Source organism: Nyctibius grandis, chromosome 4, assembly GCF_013368605.1.
Source record: "Nyctibius grandis isolate bNycGra1 chromosome 4, bNycGra1.pri, whole genome shotgun sequence".
NCBI lineage: Eukaryota > Metazoa > Chordata > Aves > Nyctibiiformes > Nyctibiidae > Nyctibius > Nyctibius grandis.
In genome coordinates, this window is record NC_090661.1 from 16,301,059 (window position 1) to 16,325,267 (window position 24,209).

The 24,209-nt window shown below is 43.1% G+C and overlaps 1 protein-coding gene across 1 annotated transcript; it reads right to left on the minus strand.

Annotated features, from left to right (window-relative positions):
• Positions 1–1,883: 1,883 nt before the first annotated feature.
• Positions 1,884–24,209, minus strand: IGSF22 (immunoglobulin superfamily member 22). The gene is given in 30 exon segments (XM_068400043.1): positions 1,884–1,951; positions 4,818–4,985; positions 4,988–5,050; positions 7,404–7,455; positions 8,053–8,131; positions 8,605–8,719; positions 9,620–9,711; positions 9,713–9,905; positions 11,806–11,825; positions 11,827–11,889; positions 11,891–11,930; positions 13,284–13,454; positions 14,432–14,597; positions 14,600–14,669; positions 15,014–15,085; positions 15,087–15,270; positions 16,489–16,546; positions 16,548–16,634; positions 17,265–17,400; positions 18,064–18,118; positions 19,162–19,219; positions 19,221–19,286; positions 19,288–19,454; positions 19,784–20,060; positions 21,214–21,368; positions 21,652–21,729; positions 22,720–22,727; positions 22,818–22,917; positions 23,633–23,761; positions 24,167–24,209. Coding segments are annotated over 30 exon segments (3,033 nt in total).

Sequence of the window (24,209 nt, forward strand, 5' to 3'; positions counted from 1 at the left end):
CATCCCCATTGGACCGGCTGTATTCCACTAGGGCTTCATATCTATTGCTCAGAGGCACCTGTGGAGGCAAGGTAGGCAAGGAGGGCACTCGCCTTTTGCCACAGCCATAGACTTGCCTCCACTCACTCCTCTCCTCTAGGTTATTGTTTTCCACCTGAGAGGGGCAGAGTACAGGGGTCCCTCGATCCTGGGAGCTCTCTGGCAGGTGCTCCCATTTTTGTTGCAGGGAGGGCAGAGCCTGGCTCCACCAGTCTATCTCCATTTCAGCCTCCCGAATGCTCCTAAGCCTTTCTACTTTGGCTTGAAGCCTTTCAACCTGGCTTTGCAGCTGTGCCGCTCAGCCGAGCAGATCATCTACTTGCTCACAGCGCACACAGCCCCCTGACACCACAGAGACGCTGTAGCATTCCCTGCAGCCCGCAACCTGCACCATCGCCTCCTTCCGTGGGAGCTCTGTCTGGGTTCCCACATCCATTTTGGTCTTCTTCCACCGGGTAGATACCATTGTTCTTCCACTGAACTGGGAAATACCTGTTGGTGCCACCCCTGGTTCACAGCTCCTTGGCACCTTCCTCGCCTTGTGCACTGGGAGGGAGTCAGCGCCCTCCCCAACGAGCTGCAAACGACTGCAGCCTCTCCTGCCCTGGGACACACCCAGTCACTGCTGACTCACACAGTCACTGCTGAGTCTCCCTCTCCCCCCTGGCCAGGGACTAGTCCCTGCCCTCCAAGAGACTTTTTATCACCCGATAACAGGGGGTGGAGTGTTTAAATCGTTTAAATCGCCCGCGGTGCCTCCGCGGTGCCTCCGGCTATGCCCCCTCCTCTCCTGATTCGTTGCCGGGAACCTCCGGGTCCGGGTCCGGGGTCAGGGGGAAGCAGCTCGGGGCTGATGCTCGCGGGGAGCTCAGGGGGGGCCCAGAGTACGAAAATATTCTGTAATTCCTTATCTAATCTTGGCCACCAGCAGTGAAGTTCCTGGACCCTTCTGGATCTCAAGTTTTACCTTCTATGGCCAGCTCTTTCACTAAGTGACCCCCTCTTTTGCAAAGCTGCAGACTGTATTTACTTTCTTGGTATTGCAAAGGATTTAAGTACTTCAGATTTATAGCTTACTCTATGCTTATATACAACCTGACATAATGAAGCCTAGATCATCATGGAGGTCCTGCTGGGCTATCTGGGGACACAGAGACAGAACCCATGTCTCCTCTTGAACTCAGAAGCAGTATTCTCATCGCCCGGTGCAGAAACAAACTGCTATATAGAAGAGAAGAACTGCAATCTTCGGCTCCTCTTATTACCATTAAGATACATTAGCAAATGGTATTGGAAATACCACCTTTAACATGCCCCCTGCTGTCTGAAACCACTTAGAGGGAAGGCAGACGGAAACATCACAGAATCACAGAATCACAGAATCAGCCAGGTTGGAAGAGACCTCTGGGATCATCGAGTCCAACCATTGCCCTGACACCACCATGTCAATTAGACCATGGCACTAAGTGCCATGTCCAGTCTTTTCTTAAACACATCCAGAGATGATGACTCCACCACCTCCCTGGGCAGCCCATTCCAATGTCTAATAACCCTTTCTGAGAAGAAATTCTTCCTGATGTCCAACCTGAACCTCCCCTGGCGAAGCTTGAGGCTGTGTCCTCTTGTCCTATCGCTAGTTGCCTGGGACTAGCGGCCGACTCCCACTTCACTACAACCTCCCTTCAGGTAGTGTCCCTGCTGAGCACAAGCCCCACTCTACCACCTGGTTTAACTGACCATTACAGAAGCCAAAGGCAGTTGCATTTTGAGCCACACAAAGACAAACTACACAGCCACAGCAATGCTGTTCTGCATGCTGAACCTGGCTGAGCTAGTTCCACTAATCACATCTTGTGTTTTGACTTCTGCAAACTTTCTGTCACTGTGTGCAGGAGGCTTTTATCATATTTTTCTTAAGAAAAAATAAAGGAGTAAGTGCCATAATTACTGCAACCAACCCTGTTTTGAGTGCAAGTCTCACAAAGTTCTGGCTAAAAAGCTTAATAACGCTTTCCACTGTATAGAGGAAAAAGTTGTCTGGTCACAGCTTTTGTAGGAAGTGAACAGTTCAAATTTAGGGAGTTCTCATTTTCATTTCCCCTTGTTCAGTTCATCACTCTTCCGAATAATTCACTTTGGGGCTAACAGGCTTTGTGTTCTCTGCAACCTGCCACCTCCCAGCCTAAGGAAAATTATACTCACTCCTCCTGAGCTACAACAGCAGGAAAGATGCTGCTGTGTGTCACAGAGGTGGGGCAATGCCCTGTTTGGTTTTGCAAGTATTAAGAAAAAGGCTAAAACTGAAAACATGGCTAAGCAGAATGCAAGTGTCCTTCCTTAATGAAGAGCGACAAAAGAGCATACATTAAGAGGAGTGGAGACAGGTACTTGAGAAACAGAGGTTTAGCTCCCATGGAATCAGCACAGAAATCCACAACTGAGACTTCTGCACAGCTATTCAAATCAGCAGATTTGCTCATCCCTTAGATCACTCCTTATTCCCTTCGCTTAGGACAACCTGTCACCAGGTAAAGACCATTGAAAGTCTCTAAAAAAAAGTCCCTAAAGAAAGTCTTCCAAGTGCTGGTCTGAAGGAGCTCCCAGCCTAACGAACAGTGCTTTCACGCAAGGTATGATGTCCTACAGCACCTGACTCCAGGCAGTAACTAACCCTCTTCAAGAACTAAAATAAGCAAGAATATAGAAGTGATTCTGTGATAGTTCCCGAGGTCTAAAATAAACCTGCAGTTAAGCTCAGTTTGAAGTGAATTCCTTATCTCCTAAAGTCAGTCTTATAGTCACTTATTCTGACTCCTGCTTTCCCACCTCACTCAGCTGCAAATAGCTCTAGCGCCAGAGAGACCCTCCCAAGAGACTGTCCAGGTCAAGGTAAGGAAGAGCCTCAGGAAGCCTCAGAAACAGGTTCCCATTAAGGAATCTGAATACAAATTAGCACCTCGTCCATACAGTGCTTTTGCAAGCCTTGTTCCTTAGCCAGCTCTGCTTGTGAACAGACTGCTTTGAATAACTTTGAAGAGGTATGTTCCTGTTGTAACAGTCCTCACCTCAACAAGCTCTGTGTGTGGGACAGCAGAAAGTAATCCTACCCAGCAATCAGATCTTTGATAGAAAGCTGTTCTTGTGTCCCTCAGGCCTGCCTGCTGGCCCTGAACCTAGGTGAGCAGCGCTGCCAGGGATCCTCTTGTGTCAGCCTGGCTGGCAGTAATGCCAGGCCAAGGAAAGCTCCCGCTGATTTTAGGGACTAGGAAACTGTCCTCCAGCTATGGCTTGAAACTGTGGCTTCAGGGAGGAGTGTATCAGGGAGCGCAGGAAGTGGGAAAACCAATAACACCGGGAATTCTTAAAAAATGGTAAAGAACTACTTTCAGCCTTTTAGGCGGGCAGTGGCTGGCTTCAGTGAAAGAAGTGTTGCATGTACCCTACACACATAGACAGATGAGTTTGCTTGAAAATCAGCACAGGAAACCCAGCGTGCACATCCTTTCCCTCCACTGACCCACAGTGAGCTACTTCCACATTAGCAGAGAGAACCAAACCCTGGGGGGGGCTCAGCAGTTGTCAGCAGGCTGTCCAGAAGCAATGATCACAGACAAAAATAACCTTAAAAGATCTTTCCAAATATAGTCCCTCATTATTGGTGCTGTATCAGTTTCATTTCAAGCTGTGTCTGGCAGTCTCTCTCTCTGTTGTTCCCTTTAAGACAACACCACCAGGTCCTGAGGCACCAGGGCCTTTCTCTAGAAAGGGAGAACGGGGGAAACATACTAAAGCGTCATGACAGACAAAAGGATGGAGAATTCTTGCTCTCAAATGTTTTAACTTTGAAGGCTCCCTAGTTAATCAATCATAAGCAGGGTGAGCTTACCAGGGGCTGATGAAACTCACAGGACACAGCTGTTTCAAGGCACTGCTGTACATATTGTAAGACCACTCTGCAAGCTCTATATTTGGGCATGGTGACACGGGGAAACCATGTGTGTGTTGTGGGTTATTGTTAGTAAAACCTCACCCCATGCACCTGGAAGTGTTCAGTTTCACAGGACCAATTTGAGCCAGCTGGAACCAAGCTGTGTGTTACAACCTGATTTAAAACTTCACTGGGTGCTTCCAGCATGGAAAAAACGAGAGAAGGGAGAGGGGAATATGAAATGTCTGATTTTCTTCCTTTTTGTGTCTTGGAAATTTTTACTAGCTTTCATACAATGTTGGCAGAATCCTGCCATTTCACAAAGGAAGAGAACAGATTTATCCAGTGCAGTATCTGTGGTATCTGAAAAAAAAGCACAAAACTGTTGTCAGAATGCATCAGTTGACAGCTTAGAGGTGCTAAGTATGCCGCAGGTGCAGGGCAAGCCTGGTTAGGGACTGGGAAATGGCCATATTTGCTTTTGAGCCATCTAAGGAATTCATGAGACCTGCTAGCCAAAATATGCCATTTAAGGGACCCAGTACTGCCTTCAAGCAACTGAAGACAAATCTCAGTGACTTCAGAGGAAGACAAAGTCAAAGTTAGGCTGCTTTTTGGATATGAAGGTAAGTTCTTGCTACAGTAATTACAGACTGAGCAATTTCTTCCTCTGTGGACAAGGATGAGAGCCAAACTGGCCCAGAGAAGTGCGATCCACAGTGCTAGTCCCAGTAAGTGCACTTGCCCTGGAAAATAGCAGGGTGTAAACTATACTGAGAGATGTGAAATCTATGATTACTCAACCTGGAGGGAATTACCCCCAGCAAATCACAGTGGCTGCAAATCTGACCACAGATGATCAGCTTGCAGCTGCATGTTGTAGGGATCACAAGCAGACAGGTGCTACTTGTTGAGTTGAACTACAACTTAGACTTGGATGTGATGCTAATACTGCCCTTGTACAGGGTCACTGTTGGGTGGGGGTTGCTGATGAAAAGACAGCTCATGGTGCAGTTGTGCCATGGCTCATGCTGTGGTTCTTCAGTAGGGTGACGAAGCACAGTCCTTCCTGGAATACTCCATCTTAAAGTCAAAGCACTCTGCTGAGGACAGAGTCACTATGGGCTGCTTCACAGTGCACTGTCTGTTGCACATGAAAACATGCAAGCACAGAACCAGCACCATCAAGACAGAGAGTCTTGTCCTGCACAAGTACAAATCCAAAGAGCTTGGGTATAACGTTTCATGACCTGGACCTTCTTTCCCACCAGGGAAAACTCAGGGAGGAGGAAGAATAAACAATATGCCACATTACTCTCAGCATCTGACCAGCATACCTATCTCAACATGCAAATACAAACTGAAAAGCAAGAGAGGAAGGAATCAGAAACCTCATTCTCCCATTCATCTGCTATGCAACTGTAAGCAAGTGATTAATTTCTTTGTTTCTTGGTATGTAAATAAGGTGTCAGGTTTTTGCTCCATTAGGATATATTGATGCCTTCTCTCACTAATGCCATTAAATTCTAAAGTGCTTTTGGATATTGGCTCCCAAGGCACTTAAGAAATGTATGATTAAATTACACCCAGTTATAAACCAAAGCAGGTGATCTTATAAAGAAAGGCATATTGCCCTGCTGGTGTTGCTCTGAGGCATTAATAGCCTACAGAATGCTCTGGGGGAATCAAGGGGAACTGCGTGTGCAATTTAATTTCCAGTGTCCACTGGAAATCTTCCGTTTTCAGCCTGTATTTAAACACACTTCTTGAACTCTTTATTATCTCCTTTTGCATTGGCATGGGGTCCCATCAGGTAAATCCCCTGGATCCTAAATGTAGCACTGTATGGCAAAATTCTCTTATGAGACCTCATTCTCAGAAAACAACTTATCTCCTCCTTAACCTTCAGAGTTTTTCTACCATCTCTCAGGACTTGCCATTTATAATGAAGAGTAGGAAATCAGTTCACATTTGCTCGTGTCCTGCTGTCCTGCCTGAAGACAGGCAAGCTGTTACTAACGGAATGTTCAAGGGAATGCACTGCAAGGAAAGCACAACCAACCTAGCTTTCCTCCACTTACTACTCTTTTATACTTGCCTACATACACAGAAGTTACTGAAGTTATTTCAGACTCTGTAAGATCCAGGCCTAGAGTACTTCCATACAAGAACACGACTACAGTCACATAACTGGAAGTGCTCTTTCTCAGCTGCACGTGTAACACAAGTGACATACCCATAGTCTACTTACATTGATCAAGGAAAGCTGATTGTTAAATACAAATACACAATTTGACACCTGATCACTCATTTTAGTGTACTATTTACCCTGCTATTTTAATGTATTGCCCATTACTCTTAATGGGATTAGAAGACTTTTAGCAGCATGTGGATAGGCTTCTGAAGAACTATATGCATAGTCTGGTAATAGATGTTAATATATAGTTTGTTTTATATTACTATATTGTTTATTACAACAGGCATAGGCCAAGTAAAAAAATGTGGCTTGGATCTCACTATTCAGAGTAACTGCATTGTGCTTTGCCCCAGACTGGACAGAAGGATCACTTATCATTTTGATTTCATGAGCTGGGGCATGTTGAGTTTGGTTTGTGAGTACTGCTAATGAGACATCCTTATTACTGATTAGACCTGAGCAGGGAGCAACTGAACAAAGGAGAAGGCGTTTACCTAGTGGGATGACCTCTGAGTGTTTAATTTAATGTGCTTTTAGGGACTTCTTATAGCTTCTGGCCCAGACAGACTGTCAACAAAGTCTCCTACATATGACAATTTTTTTTTTTGCTTTTCATTTAGGAAACAAATCCCAGTCAGACTGGAAATATGCTACAAGACAGATGACATTTATAACACCAATCTTCTGTTATGACAAGTCATGCTAATATCACCCTCCCTGCTCATGGATGGCCCTTACTGTCTTGAATTTTTATTTAACAGCATCTGTATGAACTACTGTGTAATGTGCTACACATACATGTAGTAACAGGAAGCCTGGTCCTGAAGAGACTGCCATTAAATGGATAGGATAGGATAGGATAGGACAGGATAGGACAGGATAGGACAGGACAGAAAGTATTCTTGTGTCTATTCCCCAGGTGGGGACCTGAGGTGCAGAATAGGTTAGTCATACACCCAAAGCCACAGAGGGAGCCTGAACTTAGTCCACAGTCTTTCTCCAGCACTGTCAGGAATTTTTATGCTTACCTCTGTCTTTGGAGATGTACCACTGCTCCTGTGAATCCAGAGGGTCAGTGTCCCCAGAGTTATTGCAGCCAGTGCATAGAGCTGGCTTGGCTTGGGAGATGCCACATAAACCTTATGCTACAGTTCATTAGTCTGATCATCTTGAAAGCTGAGGGAAAACAGCTGGTGTGATATAGATAAACTTGTACAATTTAGACTGATATATTCTTACACTGGGGCTGATTCTGCAAGGTACTGTAGAGCCTCAGATGGTGAAGTCTAGGCTAGAAAAGAAAAAAAAAAGGAAGCACAGAAATTGCCCTTAGCTTCTACAGAAATAAGCTCAACATCCATGTTAACAGAAATTGTACCTCAGAAAGGACAGTGGCGGGACCTCAAGCATTGTCTTTACAACCCAATCACTCCCCTAGGTCACTCAAAGTTTAATCAAGAATGATTTCACTTCAGTTAGCAGGAACTGTAGTTGCGTGCTAAAAAATTCTGCTTCTTGTGATGAATCAAGAGAGCTTCCCCAATGTTTTATGGTTTGCTGAACACTGTTGCTCCAGCTGCAGAGGGCTGGATTGTGCAGCTGACAAACTTGCGTGCACAGAAGTCCCTCTACCCTAACCACCACAGGGAGGCTTATAAAAAGACTAGCCATAAAAATACTGAGAAGTTGTGCACGACTTCACGAACCTAAAGCACTGCATGAGTTTTCTCCAAGAGTCAACTTCTTTCAAACCAAAGTGACAGGTCATGTGATAAAGGCCAAAGGACAACTACAGCCTCCATAGCCCTGCAGCTGTATTTCACCAGATGCCCAAGAAAACTCTAATTGCAGGATTTCTCCTCTGACAGGACAGAACACAGAATCTCACAGGGGAAGATGTATGAATGCATGGTGCTGTCCCAGCACAAACCACCATGTGGCTCTTCAGCCTCACAGTCAGATAAAACCTATGGGGGGATAAAAGAAAAACAGACAGAGAGAGAAATTAAAAAATGAAGAGAGTGAGAGATTGCACAGAAAACTAAAGCCGTCCTTCCATCTGTTGAGTCACACCTGGAGACTGGAAGAAGAAACCTTCAAACTGTTTCAGCTGAAGGCAGTTAGTGTAACGGTTGCAACGTTGCCAGCTCTTTTCCTAATACCTGTGCCACCAGAAGAGAAACACTAATGCCTTAGCCATCAACAGCTTAATGATGAGCACCTATTCAGGACACTTTCAGGTGAGGCAGGTGGAACAGGAATATTTAAAAATGGGTCACAGAAAAAGTGAATGCGAGCAAAGAAAAAGAAGAGGCAGCTTTAATGCCTCATTAGATGATTTTACTGTCCACCTTCTGCCACAAACAATTTTGTATAATGTCTGTTTCTTATAGGACTTCTCATACTCTTCAGTACAGTACTGCATGTTGCCATTCCATACCAGAGAAGTTTGTCTGGAGCCTGCAGTCTCTCTGGGATTTTTTGGTGTTTCTCTTTTGGAGATGTGGTAACAAAGCTGTGCTGCATGGACTGGTTGTGTAGTTCCAAAGTACAGACTGAGAAGAGAAACAACGATTTTTTGTATTGGTCACCTGGATGTTGCCTTCTGAGACATCCTCAGTCAAGCCTGAATGTCCTTCTGCTCTATAGGAATCAGTGTCATACAACATGACTCAGGAATCATGCATCTTTTCTTGCTGGCACTACTGCTCCTGAGGGCAGTCAGCACCATGCTTTGTTACCTGGGAGTATCTCAGACATAAAAAGTCTAAATTTCCTAATTAATAATTAAGTAATCATAAATCCTAAACAATAAAGATTTAAATACTTTGCTACCTCAAATAGTAAGCTATCTAGGGATTTCATGGCAGGTCATGATACCTTCATTCTCAAGACACAATTAGTGTCTTTGAAGCATGACCTCTGATAATACTATTTCTGCTTCAGCGTGCTCGCACTTGACTGTTCATCCCATTCAAACCGAGCATCTGAAAGAATTATAATCCTGTCTCAGTACCACCATATTTCCAACAAGCGGGCATTTCAAACATGATCATTTATTTGCTGTAGTACCTACTCCTAACCCATACTCAGACTACAGTATCCATGACAGAAATCAGACAGTGACCTCTGTAATCACATGTGAGATGTGATGTGAGAGGTCAGGTGGTGGACGAAAAAACTGACATTATACCTGACATATTCAGGGGACAGCTCAGCAAGAAGGACGGCAGAATGATTTTACTTTGGCTCAAGGACTGCACAGTTTGTGCTGTTCTCCATCTCCTCTTGGCACCTCTGAAAACTCAGAAAAAGAAGCAGAGCTGTGATACTAAATCTTCCTTTGTGCAAGATGAAATTGATAACCCTTTACAAAATGAGGTGTATTTTAAAAACACAAGAAAGCAACAGCTGATAGATGGGAGTTCCAGCTGGACAGATACTGCAGGTCTTACCTGAAGGTGGCATTGCTAGAATTCCTTCCTGTGACTCTGCTGCTTCTCCCACACCAGTATCATTCACAGCTTGGGTTCAGAAGTAGTATTTGTCTCTCCTGCAAGCCTCCCACAGTGTATGTGGTACTAGAGATAGGGATCTTGGTGCATTTTGTCCATTTCTTGGTGTCCTCAGCTCACATCTGTAGTATGTATTCTGACAGCACATATCCCTGGTCTGGCTCCTGCCAGGCTAAGGAAATGCTGAAGCTCGAAAAATCCACCACCTTCAGCAGTCCTGGAGGCTCTGTGACAGCAGAAAAGCTGTGACACACTACTGTACTTGCAGCATATGCTTGCATCTGTGAATACAGAACTGTTCCTATTTCAAGATATTGAACCTGCAAGGTTTTAGGGTAAACGGAGCCTTAATAAACACAGAGCAAATTCTGTCCAACAAAACAATGCAGTTCCCAAAATGGCGCATACACACAGACCCTGTTCCAAGGTTGGGCATTTAAGAAAAAACCTCACAACATTTGACATGGGACCATCTGAATTCAGCTTAGAAAAGACACCTTCTGTGAGCACTTGACCACTACTCATTCTCCACATGTGTCTGGGAGAGGTGTCTAGCATTAAAGGTTTGCTTCTGTCTCTTCCTAGCTGACTGGTGAGCTCTGCAGTACATGTCCTATAACCTGTCTTGTATGGCTTTGAGTGCCTGGTGTATCTTGTTTAATAAATCCCTCTTGCAGTCCTGTGTAAAGTGGATAGGTGCTATCTGGACTGCTTGTATTAGTGAATTTTCTTACTGGCTTGCAAGATCCTGTTAATGTGCTTCAGGTTTATTTGCCAAAGATCAGAGTACCCCTAATTAATAGTCATTTTTGAAAATACAGATCTTGCTTTTTGCTCTTTAGTCTACAGCAGTCTAGTTAGATCTCCGTAATATGTAAGAAGAGCAAAAGATGGGACATTAAAAACATACAGGTATTTTTTAATCAAATGAATAGGGAGTTGTGTATCCAAATCCACGTTCTGCTCTGAAAGTCTCAGCTAAAATGCAATGACTTCCCCTTGCCCTCCCCAACCCAAAAAAGTCAACCAGTGCAGCATGCCATGAAAAACTTGATGCTAATGACTTTTATACAGAACACTCATATGAGCACACAGGGTCATAAGGAACATGGTACATATGGACAGTACATATTCTCCTAGGCCTAATGTGAAATAATGCAATTCTTCAGATAAGAGAAGAACCATAGCTTCAGGCTTTAGATTGTTTTTGTGTTGTTTTCTGATGTAAAGGAACCTGAATGCTTTCCTATCTGAGTAACTATTTAACCTCAAGGCTCTTGTTTACTACACAGAAGTCTCTCATTTTTTAGCTATACCAGCTTCCAGACTTGGCCAGATTTTTTTCTAAATTGTGTACACCTACTAAGGCCCACTCCTGTATCTATTACAAGATTCCATCAATAGTTTAAGCTATTTATTGATGGCCTCTGTCAGCCTTTTGTTTTTAAAATACTTTAGTTATATGGTCATATAGAATAAGAATTCTCTATAACTGGCACAAAATGAATCTGCACATTTCAGAATTTCTGAGGCTACTGTAATCTTTTGGAGTATGTCTGTGATTTTGATCAGTCCAGGATTAGGGACAGATTCTTTACTACTAAAAATCAAGTATTAAAATAAAAGAATGTAAGCAACTTCCATGAATTCTGCAAGAGTTTTCTCTTCTTTTAAAAGGGTTGATGGGAGACTGATGAAAGGAGCATAGTAACATGTATGAGAAATTCTTTTCTTTGTCATACATTAGGGCCTTTGGCAACCCACACATGGAACATTAAGCACTGAAGGTATCAACACCTTAGAGCACCTTTATTATGTTGATCTCTGCTGTTTGCATATGCTCGTTTCCCCCAGGTGGGAATCTCTTACTGTGCCCTTATCTTAATAGTTACACATTTTAAGTGATAATATCACACTTTCAGGCACTTACAATATAATTACGTTTATGGCCAACAGTATTAAGGCCTGTCTTAATCTTTAGTTAAGCTGTAAACACAATGCAGTCCATTACATTGTGCCAGGCTGGAATTTGCCACATTCCCTCAGACTTCAGTCATAAATGCATAGATCTGATCATCACATACATGTTTAGGAAAACTAGCCATTAAACAGTGAAAGAAGCATACTGATTGGATCCTTTGCAACAAGAGGTTGAGGGCATGCTGAGAAGTCCAGGGCCTGCACGGTTCACAGCTATCACATGGAACTCTCTCCGTATCCTCTGCAAAACCATCCACTTTGAATCTGGTACCTAGAGACACACATGTTGCAATTACACAACTCTCTAATCACCCATGAAAGTGTCCCCAAGTGGTCACTTTTTTTTAATTGTTTTGGATTGAGATAAACGGAGAAGAAATTACAACTCACAGACTGCTGGAGAACAATACAAATTTCAGGGAGCCCCTTAACTAGGTCTAACCTTTGTTGCCGCTTGTCTGCGGCAAGCTCCGTTCGGTTGCTGGCTGGCCTGAGGCTATCCGCACCCCAGGGCCATTGAGCACTGACACCAATGTGAGGATGCAACAAGTGGCGTTTATTTAACTGCGCAACAGCCTTATATAGTCGTCTTGTCCCGTATGAACTCGCACAATAATGACACATCCTGCTCCTTTCGCCACGCCTACCTTCCGTTACAGCCCGAGATTTTCCGGTCACCGTACCCTAATCTAACTACAACCTTCACTTCTCCAGTGATCTGCTCCATTTTCATTTTTCTCTCCCTAAGGAGGAGAGGGAACTTTGATGCATATAATAAGAGGAAAAATGCATAATTTGCTTTCCACTAGATTATGGCCTATAGCCTGGTATAATCATACATGCTGGGGAAAAATATCTTCATGTCTTGCTCCGCTGACTTCAGTGGGATTGCCCATGACATAACGAACTCTATAATAGAGTGGCCAAGCCTTTCACAATCTAGCCTTCAAACAAGTTTAATCCTCCATTCAGTTTTGGAAAAAACCTCAATAATTGAATAATTTGCCTTAAAAAGTGTTTCCATTATTTACCATGAGTAATAATGGTGCTTTAAGAAGGATATTTTTGGATAGTGTGATTGATTTTAACTTAATTAATATGAAAGTCCAACATTTTGAATGAGACGGAGGAAAGAATCCAAGAAAGAACCAAAATATTAACAGAAAAGGAAAAGCAAAAGTCTCGTTAGTCAGATGCTGCTCCTGATAGGAATACTCCCATGTGTTATACAAGCTGTGCTAAGCATGGATCATATGGTTGCTATCTGATGGATACAACAAAATCAGACACTTGTTTAATTCAGTTCTGGTCTAAGTCAGGGAAAAGCAGTGAAATTTAGGTAGGGAGAAATGTAAAATATAGATGCTTGAAATTAAGCACCCAAATCCATAGGTGTGACTTTCAGAGGTGCTGAGTGTTCTGCCCTCTCATCGTTGATCATGGGTATCAAACCATTTCTATTTGAGGGCTGAAAATCTCGCTTTGAACAGCATATGTCAAAATGTGTATCTTGCTAGATGCCATGATGAGATTTTCCTTGATTAATCAATACTCAGCTTTGCATTCAAAGCTTATCTAACTTTCCTTCTGCCTACATAAACCAAGATAATAATCTTGGCCTGACCTTGGACTGGCTCCTTGGTGATTAGGACAAAGATTGCTCCTTTCTTCCTTTTTTCTATGATGTAACCTTTTACTGGGAAGCCTCCATCCTGGGCTGGGAAGTTCCAGGTGATAGTGACATCTTCTTTCCTGACATCTACAACTTGAGGCTGAGACACCTGTTTCAGAGGCTCTACACAGAAGAAATCAAATTAGCACAGTACAATCAGAATTCATTGACTCCAAATTGTGTGTATGTGTTATAACTGTGTGTATAAATATATATGTATGTATGTAGAGGAAGAAGTCAAGGAGGGTAACTTGTATGTTAAGGTTTATTGATGGCCACAACCTTTTTTCTAAAGACTCCTTCTTTGCCATGTACTTCTCTTTGTCATTTCAAATGTTGAAAACAATTCAATTCTTGCACTTATTCTGAAAATGAGCTCTTTCTGCTATGCATTACATAGTAGCTCCGAAACACCTTCCCTAATCCATAGGAAGTTTGGACAAAAATGCAAAGTTTTAGGTGAGAATTGATATATATTACTTCAATTTGGTAATTTTCTTTCTGTGTTTCAATAGGCCAGACTCGCGATTTGCACTGTATCTTCTGTGGTACACTCTGGTCTGGGGGAAAGGGGACTGCAAACCCCCTTTCCTTGGGAATCCCAGTCCATAAAGGAAAAATGGGAACAAGAGGTATCCAAACTATAACTCCCAGGAGACAGTTCAGCAGTGTTTTCTAATCAAGTTAGTTTTTGGCTGACATATTTTCTTTTTTTGGCTGAAAAACAAAATGTTTTTAAGCATTCCCTTTGAAATTATCTTTCCTCCTCCCCCACAATATTTTCCAGAGAAAGCCACTGTTCATTTCTGCCGTATCCCATGAAGCTTACGTAACTGACACTAGAACAGAGTGTTAGTCAGTCCTCTCTTGTGGTCAGTCCATGTCGAGGGGTTTCTGAGTCCACAAACACTTGCAGTGAAAGGACCTGGGTATTTGTTTGATCCTGGCTATCAGCCTAAGCACAAAGCAGCTTCTAAGCTCTGTCCTTGGAATTTGTCCCCTGAAGCACAGGGGACAGTGTTCTTTTGGGGACTGGCAAGGAGGAAGAGGACAAAAATGATGGGAAGCGGGATTGTGATACCACATTATAAACAGCTGGCTAACAGGTTCTCCAGCAAAAATTTCTTCTGCTTCCAGGGGCTTGATGAGGCCCTCAGAGTTGATGGCATGTATTCTGAATTAGTAGGCTTTCCCTTCCTCCCCCTTCTCCATAGCAAATGTGGTGTAGATGCTCTCTACCACCCCTGCTTTGATCCATGACTTTTTTCTCCAGCCATCGTCTTCTTGATGACGACGTGAGTAACCTGCTTTCCTCCACTGCCTTTGGGTGCTTTCCATCTCATTTTACATTTTCCCCATGTGTTACAGGAACTCTGCTTTCCCCTGTGGGGTTTTAGCTTGTCTGCAGTGTGAGAAGCTGACCAGAGTGACACGGAGGACTATTATTTAGATGGTCATATCGTGTCATGGTGTAAATCAGAGTAGATTACAGCAAAGCTAAACTGTCTTGAATCACTTGATTTGATAACTCAGAGTCTGCCCCACTGGAAGATTTTTAAAAAGTAAGTCTGAATTACAGCATGTGTAACCCAACATATCTACCAGTGATTGTCCTGCTATAAAATGATTAATTTGGGACCTACTAACAAAGTTGAGGTAAGGATTGTCAGAAGCCAGGGCACAGTAATTTTTTCAGATTCAGCGTAATTGCTCCACTGTCTTCTCTTGCACAGGTTTTGATTGTGAGTAACGCAGTCACTGGCTCTCTCCATCACCACCTTCTCTTCCTCTGTCACCTCAATACCATCTTTGAACCATATGACTCTGGGCATTGGCTTTGCCTTGAGAGGCACCATGATGCTTGCTGTATGCTTAGTCTTCACACTAACACTGTGTGCAGCAAAAAGCTTGAGGACAGATTCTCCAATAACAGGAGAATCTGGAAAGAAGAGAAGACACCTGAAAGCTACAATTATAGCTTGACATCTTTCCTGTGTCTGTGAGTTCCCAGAAAAGGTGGTCCAAAGCTGGGCCCTTCATACACTCCTTCATGTTTTTAATATAAGAATCCTGTATTTTGTGAAAGTCTTTGGGGATGCTCAAAATCTTCACTGTGTTTTGATTCTGTTAATTTAGTTCTGTTTCTTGTACAGGGAGCCAGCTGACCTCCTTTAGTTTTTCAGCTCAGCAGAAAAAGAGGCACCTCTGAGAAACAGCAAGCCCCAAAGCTCCTCACTTCCCTAGGGCCTGGAGATTTGATTCCAGGCAGTTTCTAAGTTTTGCAAAGCACAAGAAAAAGCCCTTTGTACTGTTCTTCCCTAAGGCCACACTGGGATATCTACGATCATGGTAAAGATAGGAGACTCGAAGTGTGATACTGCTTGTAAAGAAAACACTCCCTCATTTGTTTCAGAGTAATATGGGAAAATGATAAGGATGTCCTGCACACAATAAAGAAAAATAACCAGGTTCCTAAACAGAGTTGGTGTTTTTCCTTTTATTTTTGTCACACAATGTGTATGTTTAGAAATAACAATCTTCTGCTGAAAGTCATAAAAAGGCATTCAAAAATATTTTTGAATGCAGGAAAATCAAGTCTCCCTATACCAAAGCTTTGCTGTGGATGGGTTTTTACTGCAACGCAGATATGATAAATATGCAGTGCTGCAGCTATAACATCCTTACTGCTGCGTTTGTCCCACTGTCCGTGCAGCAGTATCTATCCATCCACCTTGCCTTGATTCAGCAGACAGGAAGAGGCTTATTTCTACACTGCAGACAAGCCTGAAAGTCCATCTGGCGCCATCTGGCTGCCCCGAGCTGAGTAATGCGCATGTTTATATATTTCTATATATAATTTCAGGAAAGGTGTTTTTCTTGTTGCTCCTGACAACGTTTGAAGTAAAGGCTCAGGCCAAAATTCTTGATCACTGATTTATAAACACAGAAACCTATGCTTAGTCACTTTAAATCAACCAGTACGACTGTTCAATTTTCTCCCCTCGGGGAACAAAGAAGCAGAAAGAAAAGGTTTGCTCATGCACAGAGATAAGCCTGTAAAATGATACGGGCCCAGGTAAGGAGACCTGGGGAAGCACTGATTCTGCAAGTGTTCATGTATGCCTGGTAAAGAGCAGTAAGGAGATGGGGTGGCTACCTCCAATGGCAACGGTTGCTCCATGCTCTGCCCGCTTGGCCCTGAACGTGTACCTCCCTCCCTTCACGCTCCTCTCCCATTCTGTCAGTGCTGAGTTTGTGGATGGCTCCCTGCTTCACTATCCAGATCCTTTTAATATCCATAATCTGATAAGAAGATTGAGGCAGGAAACAACTCACATTGTAACAAACACCATCTCCAACCCTGTCCCTGAATCCTCTGATCAGAGTTTCCTGCTCTAAGATGACTAAGCGGTCAGGATTTCTAGTTCCTACTCTGGTAAAAAGCTCTGTGATCTATGAACAAAATGAATTCAGTGTTACACGGACAGAGTGATCTGTGCATCTGCACAGATGAGCCACATGGCATGTAACAAAGGGTGTGCATTAGGATGCAAAGGATACATTTACTGATTGCTCTGAAAATTAGAGACTGGGAGAGGGAGAAGGGTGGGTGGTGAGAAGCTGACCTTGTGGGAAAGAATGTGAGTCTACAGGCTGAGAAAATGGGTTAGCAAATGTGAAGGCATCTTTACAGAAGAATGGGAAGGAAAATTTTGAAAAAGCCACGATTCAAAGCCAAAACTTAGTAAGACTGAGGCTGCAGTAGACTGCGAAAGATTAGATGCCTTCTTGGTCTGATCTGTCCATCTGTTCATCCTTAGTCAAAAGCCCTTTATCAAACCCAGGCCAAGTCCCACAGTAGCTATTCGGAGAAAATTTCCCACTAGGGTTTTGCAGCCTTTCGTTACATTGACAATACCATGCGCATTTTACCTATTTGCCATCATTGAGCCATATTCCTTCCACCTTCACATCATTCAGGACAACACAAAGCTCAGCAGGATCCCCAATTAGAGCATGAACGTCACACACATAGTCTTCACGGTTGCGAATGTCTCTGGAAGAAATCCTGGTGGAAGCATGTGAACAGAAAAACTGCAGAATGATTGTTGACTGACCACTTCAAACACCAAGGAGGTATTTAACAGCAGGGAGACCTCATAACAAAATGGACAGGCCCTCAGGACAAAAGTGGTTTAGTGAATTGGACATCACAGGAAGACAGGGGGATGGAGAAAGGCTGTTCCTAAGTAGCTTTTGCCCTTCTTTATGGGTGTTCACTGGAGGGAATGTAGCGATAGGAACCCAAAAGCTGAAGCAGAACACAGCCTCTTGGCACTGCTCCAGACCCGTAGCTGGTCCAGAGGAGCTGTCAAACCAGCCAAACACTTCCTCTACTGCCTACCTAATATTTGTATCTGAACCTGAACTCCACATGGGGAAAGATGAATCGGTAACTAATGCACTAGCCTGCAATTCCAGCGTGCACAGGAGTCAGAGGCAGCTCAGCCAAGGCTTTCCAGGCTACCTGTGCCACAGAAGTGGTTTCTGTCCCAGAGGAGTAGTCAGAGAAGGCCCCTGCCCCACACTGTCACTTCAGGCCACCCTGGCCATGGCCCACAGAGGGCACTTGCATACCAGGCCTGGTAGCCATCTGCCAGGAGCCAGGGCTTCCTTGCCCACCACCAGCCATGCTCAACCCTGGCCACAGACTCCTGGCCAGGCTGCGCACCTGGAAAGCCCAGGGCTAGGGATGCCATTGGGAAACTGCTCCCTTCTGGCCTGTTCTGGGAAAAGAAAATGAGAAATACATGGCCAAAATGCAACTAACGGAGTGACCTCCACCCAAGTCCATACACCAGGGCAGAGTTTGCAGGGCATCAGCTAACACAAACCACACGACTATTAGGAAGAGACCAGCCTCATGGAGACACCTGTCAGGGATGGGTACTAGGGCAGATCAATCCTCCATGTGAGAAAATCTGCTTGACCTCACAGCTGAGCTTCTTTTGGCCCCTGAAGTTCCCTTCATACCATCCTACCAACTGAATATTCCATTGTTTCTGAACCTCTGAAGGATACAGTAATATAATTTTATCCTCCTTCCATGCAGTTAATTTTAAAATGGTCTTAAAATGCTGCACTTTTCATGGAAGGCACCTGGGCATAGTTCAAAGCTGGTCTACATCTAACAGAAGTCATCTCAAATACTAACAGCCACTAAAACCCACACCCTAAGTTTGAAATTCTTCTCCAGCCTATGCTGGGAGCATGAAGCTAAGCTTTCCAACTTTTTTCCCCACTCTTAATAGCCTTGTGTCTTTCTATAAAGATCATAGGCTTAAGTTTACAGCATCAATAATGCTACTGCAAAATTAATTCACCAAACATATGTGATATTAAATATTTACCAGCCTCATGTTGTGCTGCTGGTCCTCAGCAGACTGCAGTCAAATGTCCCATGGGTCGCTTTAAAGAATCAGGGTAAGAATTCATTAGGACAACCCTGATTAAAATAAAAAACACGGTACACTTTACTAGGCTGGTTTAGGTGACATGTGCAAGGACTTAAATCGAAGATTTACTGCTTTATGCTTCTACTGCTTTATACAGCAAAGGGAAATCCTTAATTATTATCTGCCTGCTACCAAGAAGGCGCACAGACTAACAGCTTATTCCATGTTAAACAATAAGTAGACTGCAGAGCAGTGTTATCTCACATCAGTTTCCTAGCCATTATAGCAAAGCAGCACTGCTCCTCTGCAGAGTTCACTGAAGAACAGTGTGAAGACTACTATTCCTCTTCCTCTCTTGAGGCATTCACACTTACCTTCCACAGTTACACTGGCACTGCTGTACTGCTCATTAGGGTCACTGTCTTGCATAGCCTATGATCGCTGTGCAATCTCCTGAGTCACTCAGCTCAGCAGCACTAATGATAAGCTCTGCTCTCTTTCTTCCCCTCATGCTTCACGATGTACTGAGGAGACCTCTCAATCACTCATCCATTCTACATCCCCTTCAGGGTCACATCTTCATAAGTCAGCACGCACTCCAGGCAGGCTTTTCCCTTCTTTTTCACTTGGGCGTTCTTGAGACTGCCAATGAACTGAATTGGAACCCCTGGGAAAGGGGAAGAGGTTGGAAAGAAAAAATGGCACATACCAGCAAGCACCTTATAAATAAAAACAGGTGGCTTTGCCTTCGTGGGATATAACACAGGCTTGTGTGCAAGAGAGATTCCAGGCTTGGGACCTCCAGTGTAAAAATGAGGTCTTGATGCTCCTCTGCTTGCCCGTCCACAGACTAGCTTTATGAGACTGTAGTTTCCATTTTTTTCAGCCCAAGCTCTGGGGCTTTGTGTTTTAGCTTTATGGATTTTGCAGCTCAAACGCTGCTATCTTGCGTTTGATCCACCCACTGCCCAAAGATGCTTACTTTGCATTACTTATGATCAATGAAGAGTGGAGTGTTCTGCACTAGATCTCCAGTCTCAACACTGAGTTCTTTAAAGTCACCGGACAGAATACCCTTAATTTTCACAGTGTCAGATGTCAAATTTCCGTCGTCAGATGTGATGATTTCGTACTTATCATCCCATTTCAACTCCTTCCCATTGAACTTCTAGATGAAGTTTTGCATTTTCATGGGCAGACTGATTTCAAACACTGCTGTCTGTCTTTCAGTCACTTTCAGTGGTTTGAGTTCCCTCAGGAGTTGGGGGCTTACCTGTTAAAATACCAAAAAGACAAATATTCATTCTGTTATGCTTAGTTCCTGACCTCAGATTTCCTACACTAAATAGCTAGACTTTAGTGAAGTCATTTTGGTTTCTTTCTTGAGTGGTAGCAAAGATCAATTAATTCCTTCAACTTCAGTGGAAATTAAGCTAACTACAGTTCTTAATGTTCAGTAAAAGTTGCATGTAATCCTACAAAGCCGCTTACCAACAGACACACTGCTTTTTTGTTCCGTTCTTCTGTCTTAGCTCTGCTTTTTTTTCCTCTCCTTTATTGCAGGTCATTGTAAAGTAAATGGCTTCAGGCAACTGCAGATGATATCTAAAAGCATACCTGGAACCATTTGGCAAGCTGAAGGAGGACTGACACCTTCCTACATTATCTGTCAAGAGTGCTGCAGTGCCTGGCATAGGATCACTATTTGGCTTAAGTAAGGGAATCTGCCACACTACCAAACAGCCTGTGCCCAAGCCCTGCTAAGGGCTTTATCAAAAAGATAAGTATTATACTTAAAGAATGGTACTTATGGCAAAGCCTATCTTTAAGAGATGGTCCTACTGCAATAAAAGGTAGGCAGGTGGGCAGCATCACATTTACTTAGCATTGATGTCAAGCAAGTTTGCTGTATATAATGTGGCTGGTTTTCTTTCAAACAGCAGGAACACATTTGGCTGGTTGTAGGAAGCATATACACATGAAAGAAAGATCGCTGTCATTATGCCCAGGCCCATCCACTCACTCCCAAGTCCAGTAACATTGTTTGAGCGGAGTTCACTTCCACTAAAAGGACAGTGCCAAGGTGCATTCTGTCATTCCCATCTTTTTCACTAAAACTGATTCAAATTCAGTAGTGACTCACACCCCTGCCACACTGACGTCAGTGGAGAATTTGGCTTATTAAGTGTAATAACTAGGCTTCAAACTGAAATCTGCTATCTCATGGAAGGTGTTTTCACATGGGCGCTCTGGTAATTGTGGGTTGGTTTATGACTTGTACAATGTTAGATTTCTGTTTGAGCCTAAAAAGACCAGTGAATCATGAATATTACAAGGACATATAAGAAAAGAAAGTAGGTCACAGTTTGGCCCACCAGTTTTGATCCTCAAATTTTTGTTTGCAGATGTTGACATTGTCACAGAACCTCATGTATCCAAGAACAAAGACTATCTATCACTCTCAGCATAACAGAGAGTTTCTTGTCAGCTACAAGAAGACTGTAGGTGCCAAGGTCTTTCCCATTCACATTGGTGATGCACAGCATATATTTCATACCCATATGCTTCATATAATTTTTTTCTCAGGGAATACAGGGAACACAAAGGCTCTTCCCCATAAAAAGCACAATGCTTGCACCTTTGAAAGCATGTTCTTTTTGTGCAGTGGACACAGAAGGCAAGACACACAGCGCTCAGTTTAAAGTCAGTAGGGGATAAATTATTTCATCCTGCTTCACCCCACTCTACTTGCAGCAAATCTGCCCTGCAAAGACTCTCCATTTTGTCTAACTTAAAAAATTCTTCCAAGCCTAGTTGTTACTAACTGGTCTAGTCACTAATCAAGCCAGACCTTTAGAGCTTACCTTTAGTCATGATCAAGGATACTGTGTAGATGGCATCAGTGTGGGTATTGGACACTACACACTTGTTATCTGTATCATCTCAGGAGAAGCATTTAGACTGGAAAGAAAAAAATCATAGAGAAAGGAATAAGCAAAAGCTCCACATAGGCTGAGGCGGTTGGGAGCAGATATGGCAAATGTATTAGGGAATCCCTCTTTTTATTTGTGCTTAAATCAGTATTTTTTTTAATCATTAACAGAACTGACCTGCTGAAAATCGAGAATCTCTGAGGGCAGAAATTTTGAGGTCAAATTCAACGCTCCCTCCTCGCTAAAGATCCCTCTGGGGATCCCTTTGGGCCTTCCCAAAGACCCAGAAACAGACAGAAGTCTTCCCACTGACAGTGATATATTTTGGATCAGGTCCATTCTTGGCCTAAGGCAGCAAAATGAAGTCACATTTCTTCTCAGAGACATCCTTTTATTCTGGTGCTCCATATTGAAAGTGAATATTACCCCTGAACTGCATAAGCAATACAGAGGCCAGAGGAGGGTGAATGCAAGCTGTTGGATTTAAGACTGTGGAGTACTGCAGGAAAAGAAAAAGAGTTTGACCTGCCCTGGCTGGCAGACTTGTAAACAAAGGACTGCCTGAGAGAAGAGGTGAATTAGAGTGAACTAAGAATTGAGGAGAGAGGAGAAAAAGGGACAGAGCAAGGAAACTAAGGAAAAGAACAGAAGGGCAGAACTTTTGCAGCCATGGAACATCACAAACTAAACAGGGCTGAACTGGGATGCATTTTGAATATTATGCATTATTAGGATTTAATGTTGGTTTTGCCTGAACAGCACACAAGAGGCATTAGGGCCTCACTATGCTAAACACAAAACCAAGTGTTTAGCATGGTCAGAGCAGGAACAAAAATGATGGTTCCTGCTCTGATACTCTTTTTCTGTTGATCGGAAACACTGCCCTGTAAACACACAGCAGTATTTGGAAGTAGCAGTATTGCAGCAGGCCCACTGCAAACGGGAACATTTTTATTGCTGCTGTGTATTTACTATAGTGCTTAAGTTTTTATTTTTTACAGTTTCTACTGTTGAAATTAAAAAAAAAAAAAAGAGTTAATGGCAAGAAAAAAAGGTGTGTTACCTTAGCACATACTTCTTAAAAATATTGTCAAAACCATTCTGGATCCTTCTTCTATGGGTACCCACTCTCTCTTTTCCATGTTGCATTAGCCTTTGGCTTACTTTTAGCTTTAGCTCAGAATATTGCTTTGTCTCCTAGAATTCAAGAAGAAACACTGGAATTAATGAATGAATGAGTGAAATGGAACAGGGGCCTGTTACTTACTTTCTCTGTTTGGGTTTATTTTAAATGCATGGTTTCTTTTCCTGTCTGTTTTATGAAGGAGATTAGATTAACTTTGCTTTACTTTACTTATTGTACTTATTACAACTTTACATCCATCACAGATACTATTCTAGGAATGAAATTTGTTCATTAGCAGTGCTCTGCACACTGACAGGAATGATTTTTGATTTTTTGGTGATATAAAGACTCATATGATCTGTCACTTTAGACAGTCACAGATCTGTCATGTCGGAGAGATTATACATGATGGAAAGGCTTATTTACTTGTGCATTAAAGGTCACATTCTTCCAGCCCCAGCCAAATCATTCGACCATGGGTTTTGCATAAACAAGAACTGCTGTATTTAAATCAGTAAGGAGAGGTTTCCAGCAGCTAAAATGAACAGCAGCTTTCCCACTGATTTTGACAGATCCACAATAAATCTCTCAAAACTGTGAGGATGGGCATAGGTAACTGCAGTTTGCACCTGTTTTTGGTTACCACTCTTCTGGTTGTAGAAGATGACGGACCATATTTACTTGCATGAGGTGGGTGAATATACCAAAGAGCACCTGAAAATGCAGTCAGTTGTTGGCACGTACTAGGTAAAGAACTGTCTTTCACCAGAAATTGTTGTTACTCACCCTCGGGTGTTGCCAGGGGACAAGGTTTTCCCACAAATTCAGGAATGCTTTCTCCAGCAAGGATCTCAAAGGAGCATGTCACCATGCTAAAAGACTCCAATAAGGCAGAAGACTTCCTACAAACAACTTCTTCAGTTGGGGAAAAAATACATTAATCAAGCAGAACAGAGAGGTACTGTTTGAAGGATTTATTTACTGGGAGTAGGAAAGGGTGGATACAACAAGAAGCCCTGAAACACAAAGTTACACAGAGAATTGCCCCAGTCAGTTAAAATCCTTGGAAGAGGAAGGCTTGTGCAGCAAGAAGAGTGCTAGCTGTCCATAGGGGACTGCTGATCAATTCCTTGCTTCTTTCCAGTCTTTCTGCAGGATTTTGGGCAACTAATTTGCTCTCACTGTACTAGTCTTGACATCTACACAATGGGAAAACTGGGCTGCCTTGCTGCACAGGGGTGCTGCAAGATGCTTTGATGTTCAATGTCATCCAAGAAAGGTATCAAAACTGGACGTATCAAAAGGCCCATTAGGACTTACTCTGTTCTGCACAAGCTGTACTAAGCTCCTGAGTACTGCTCAT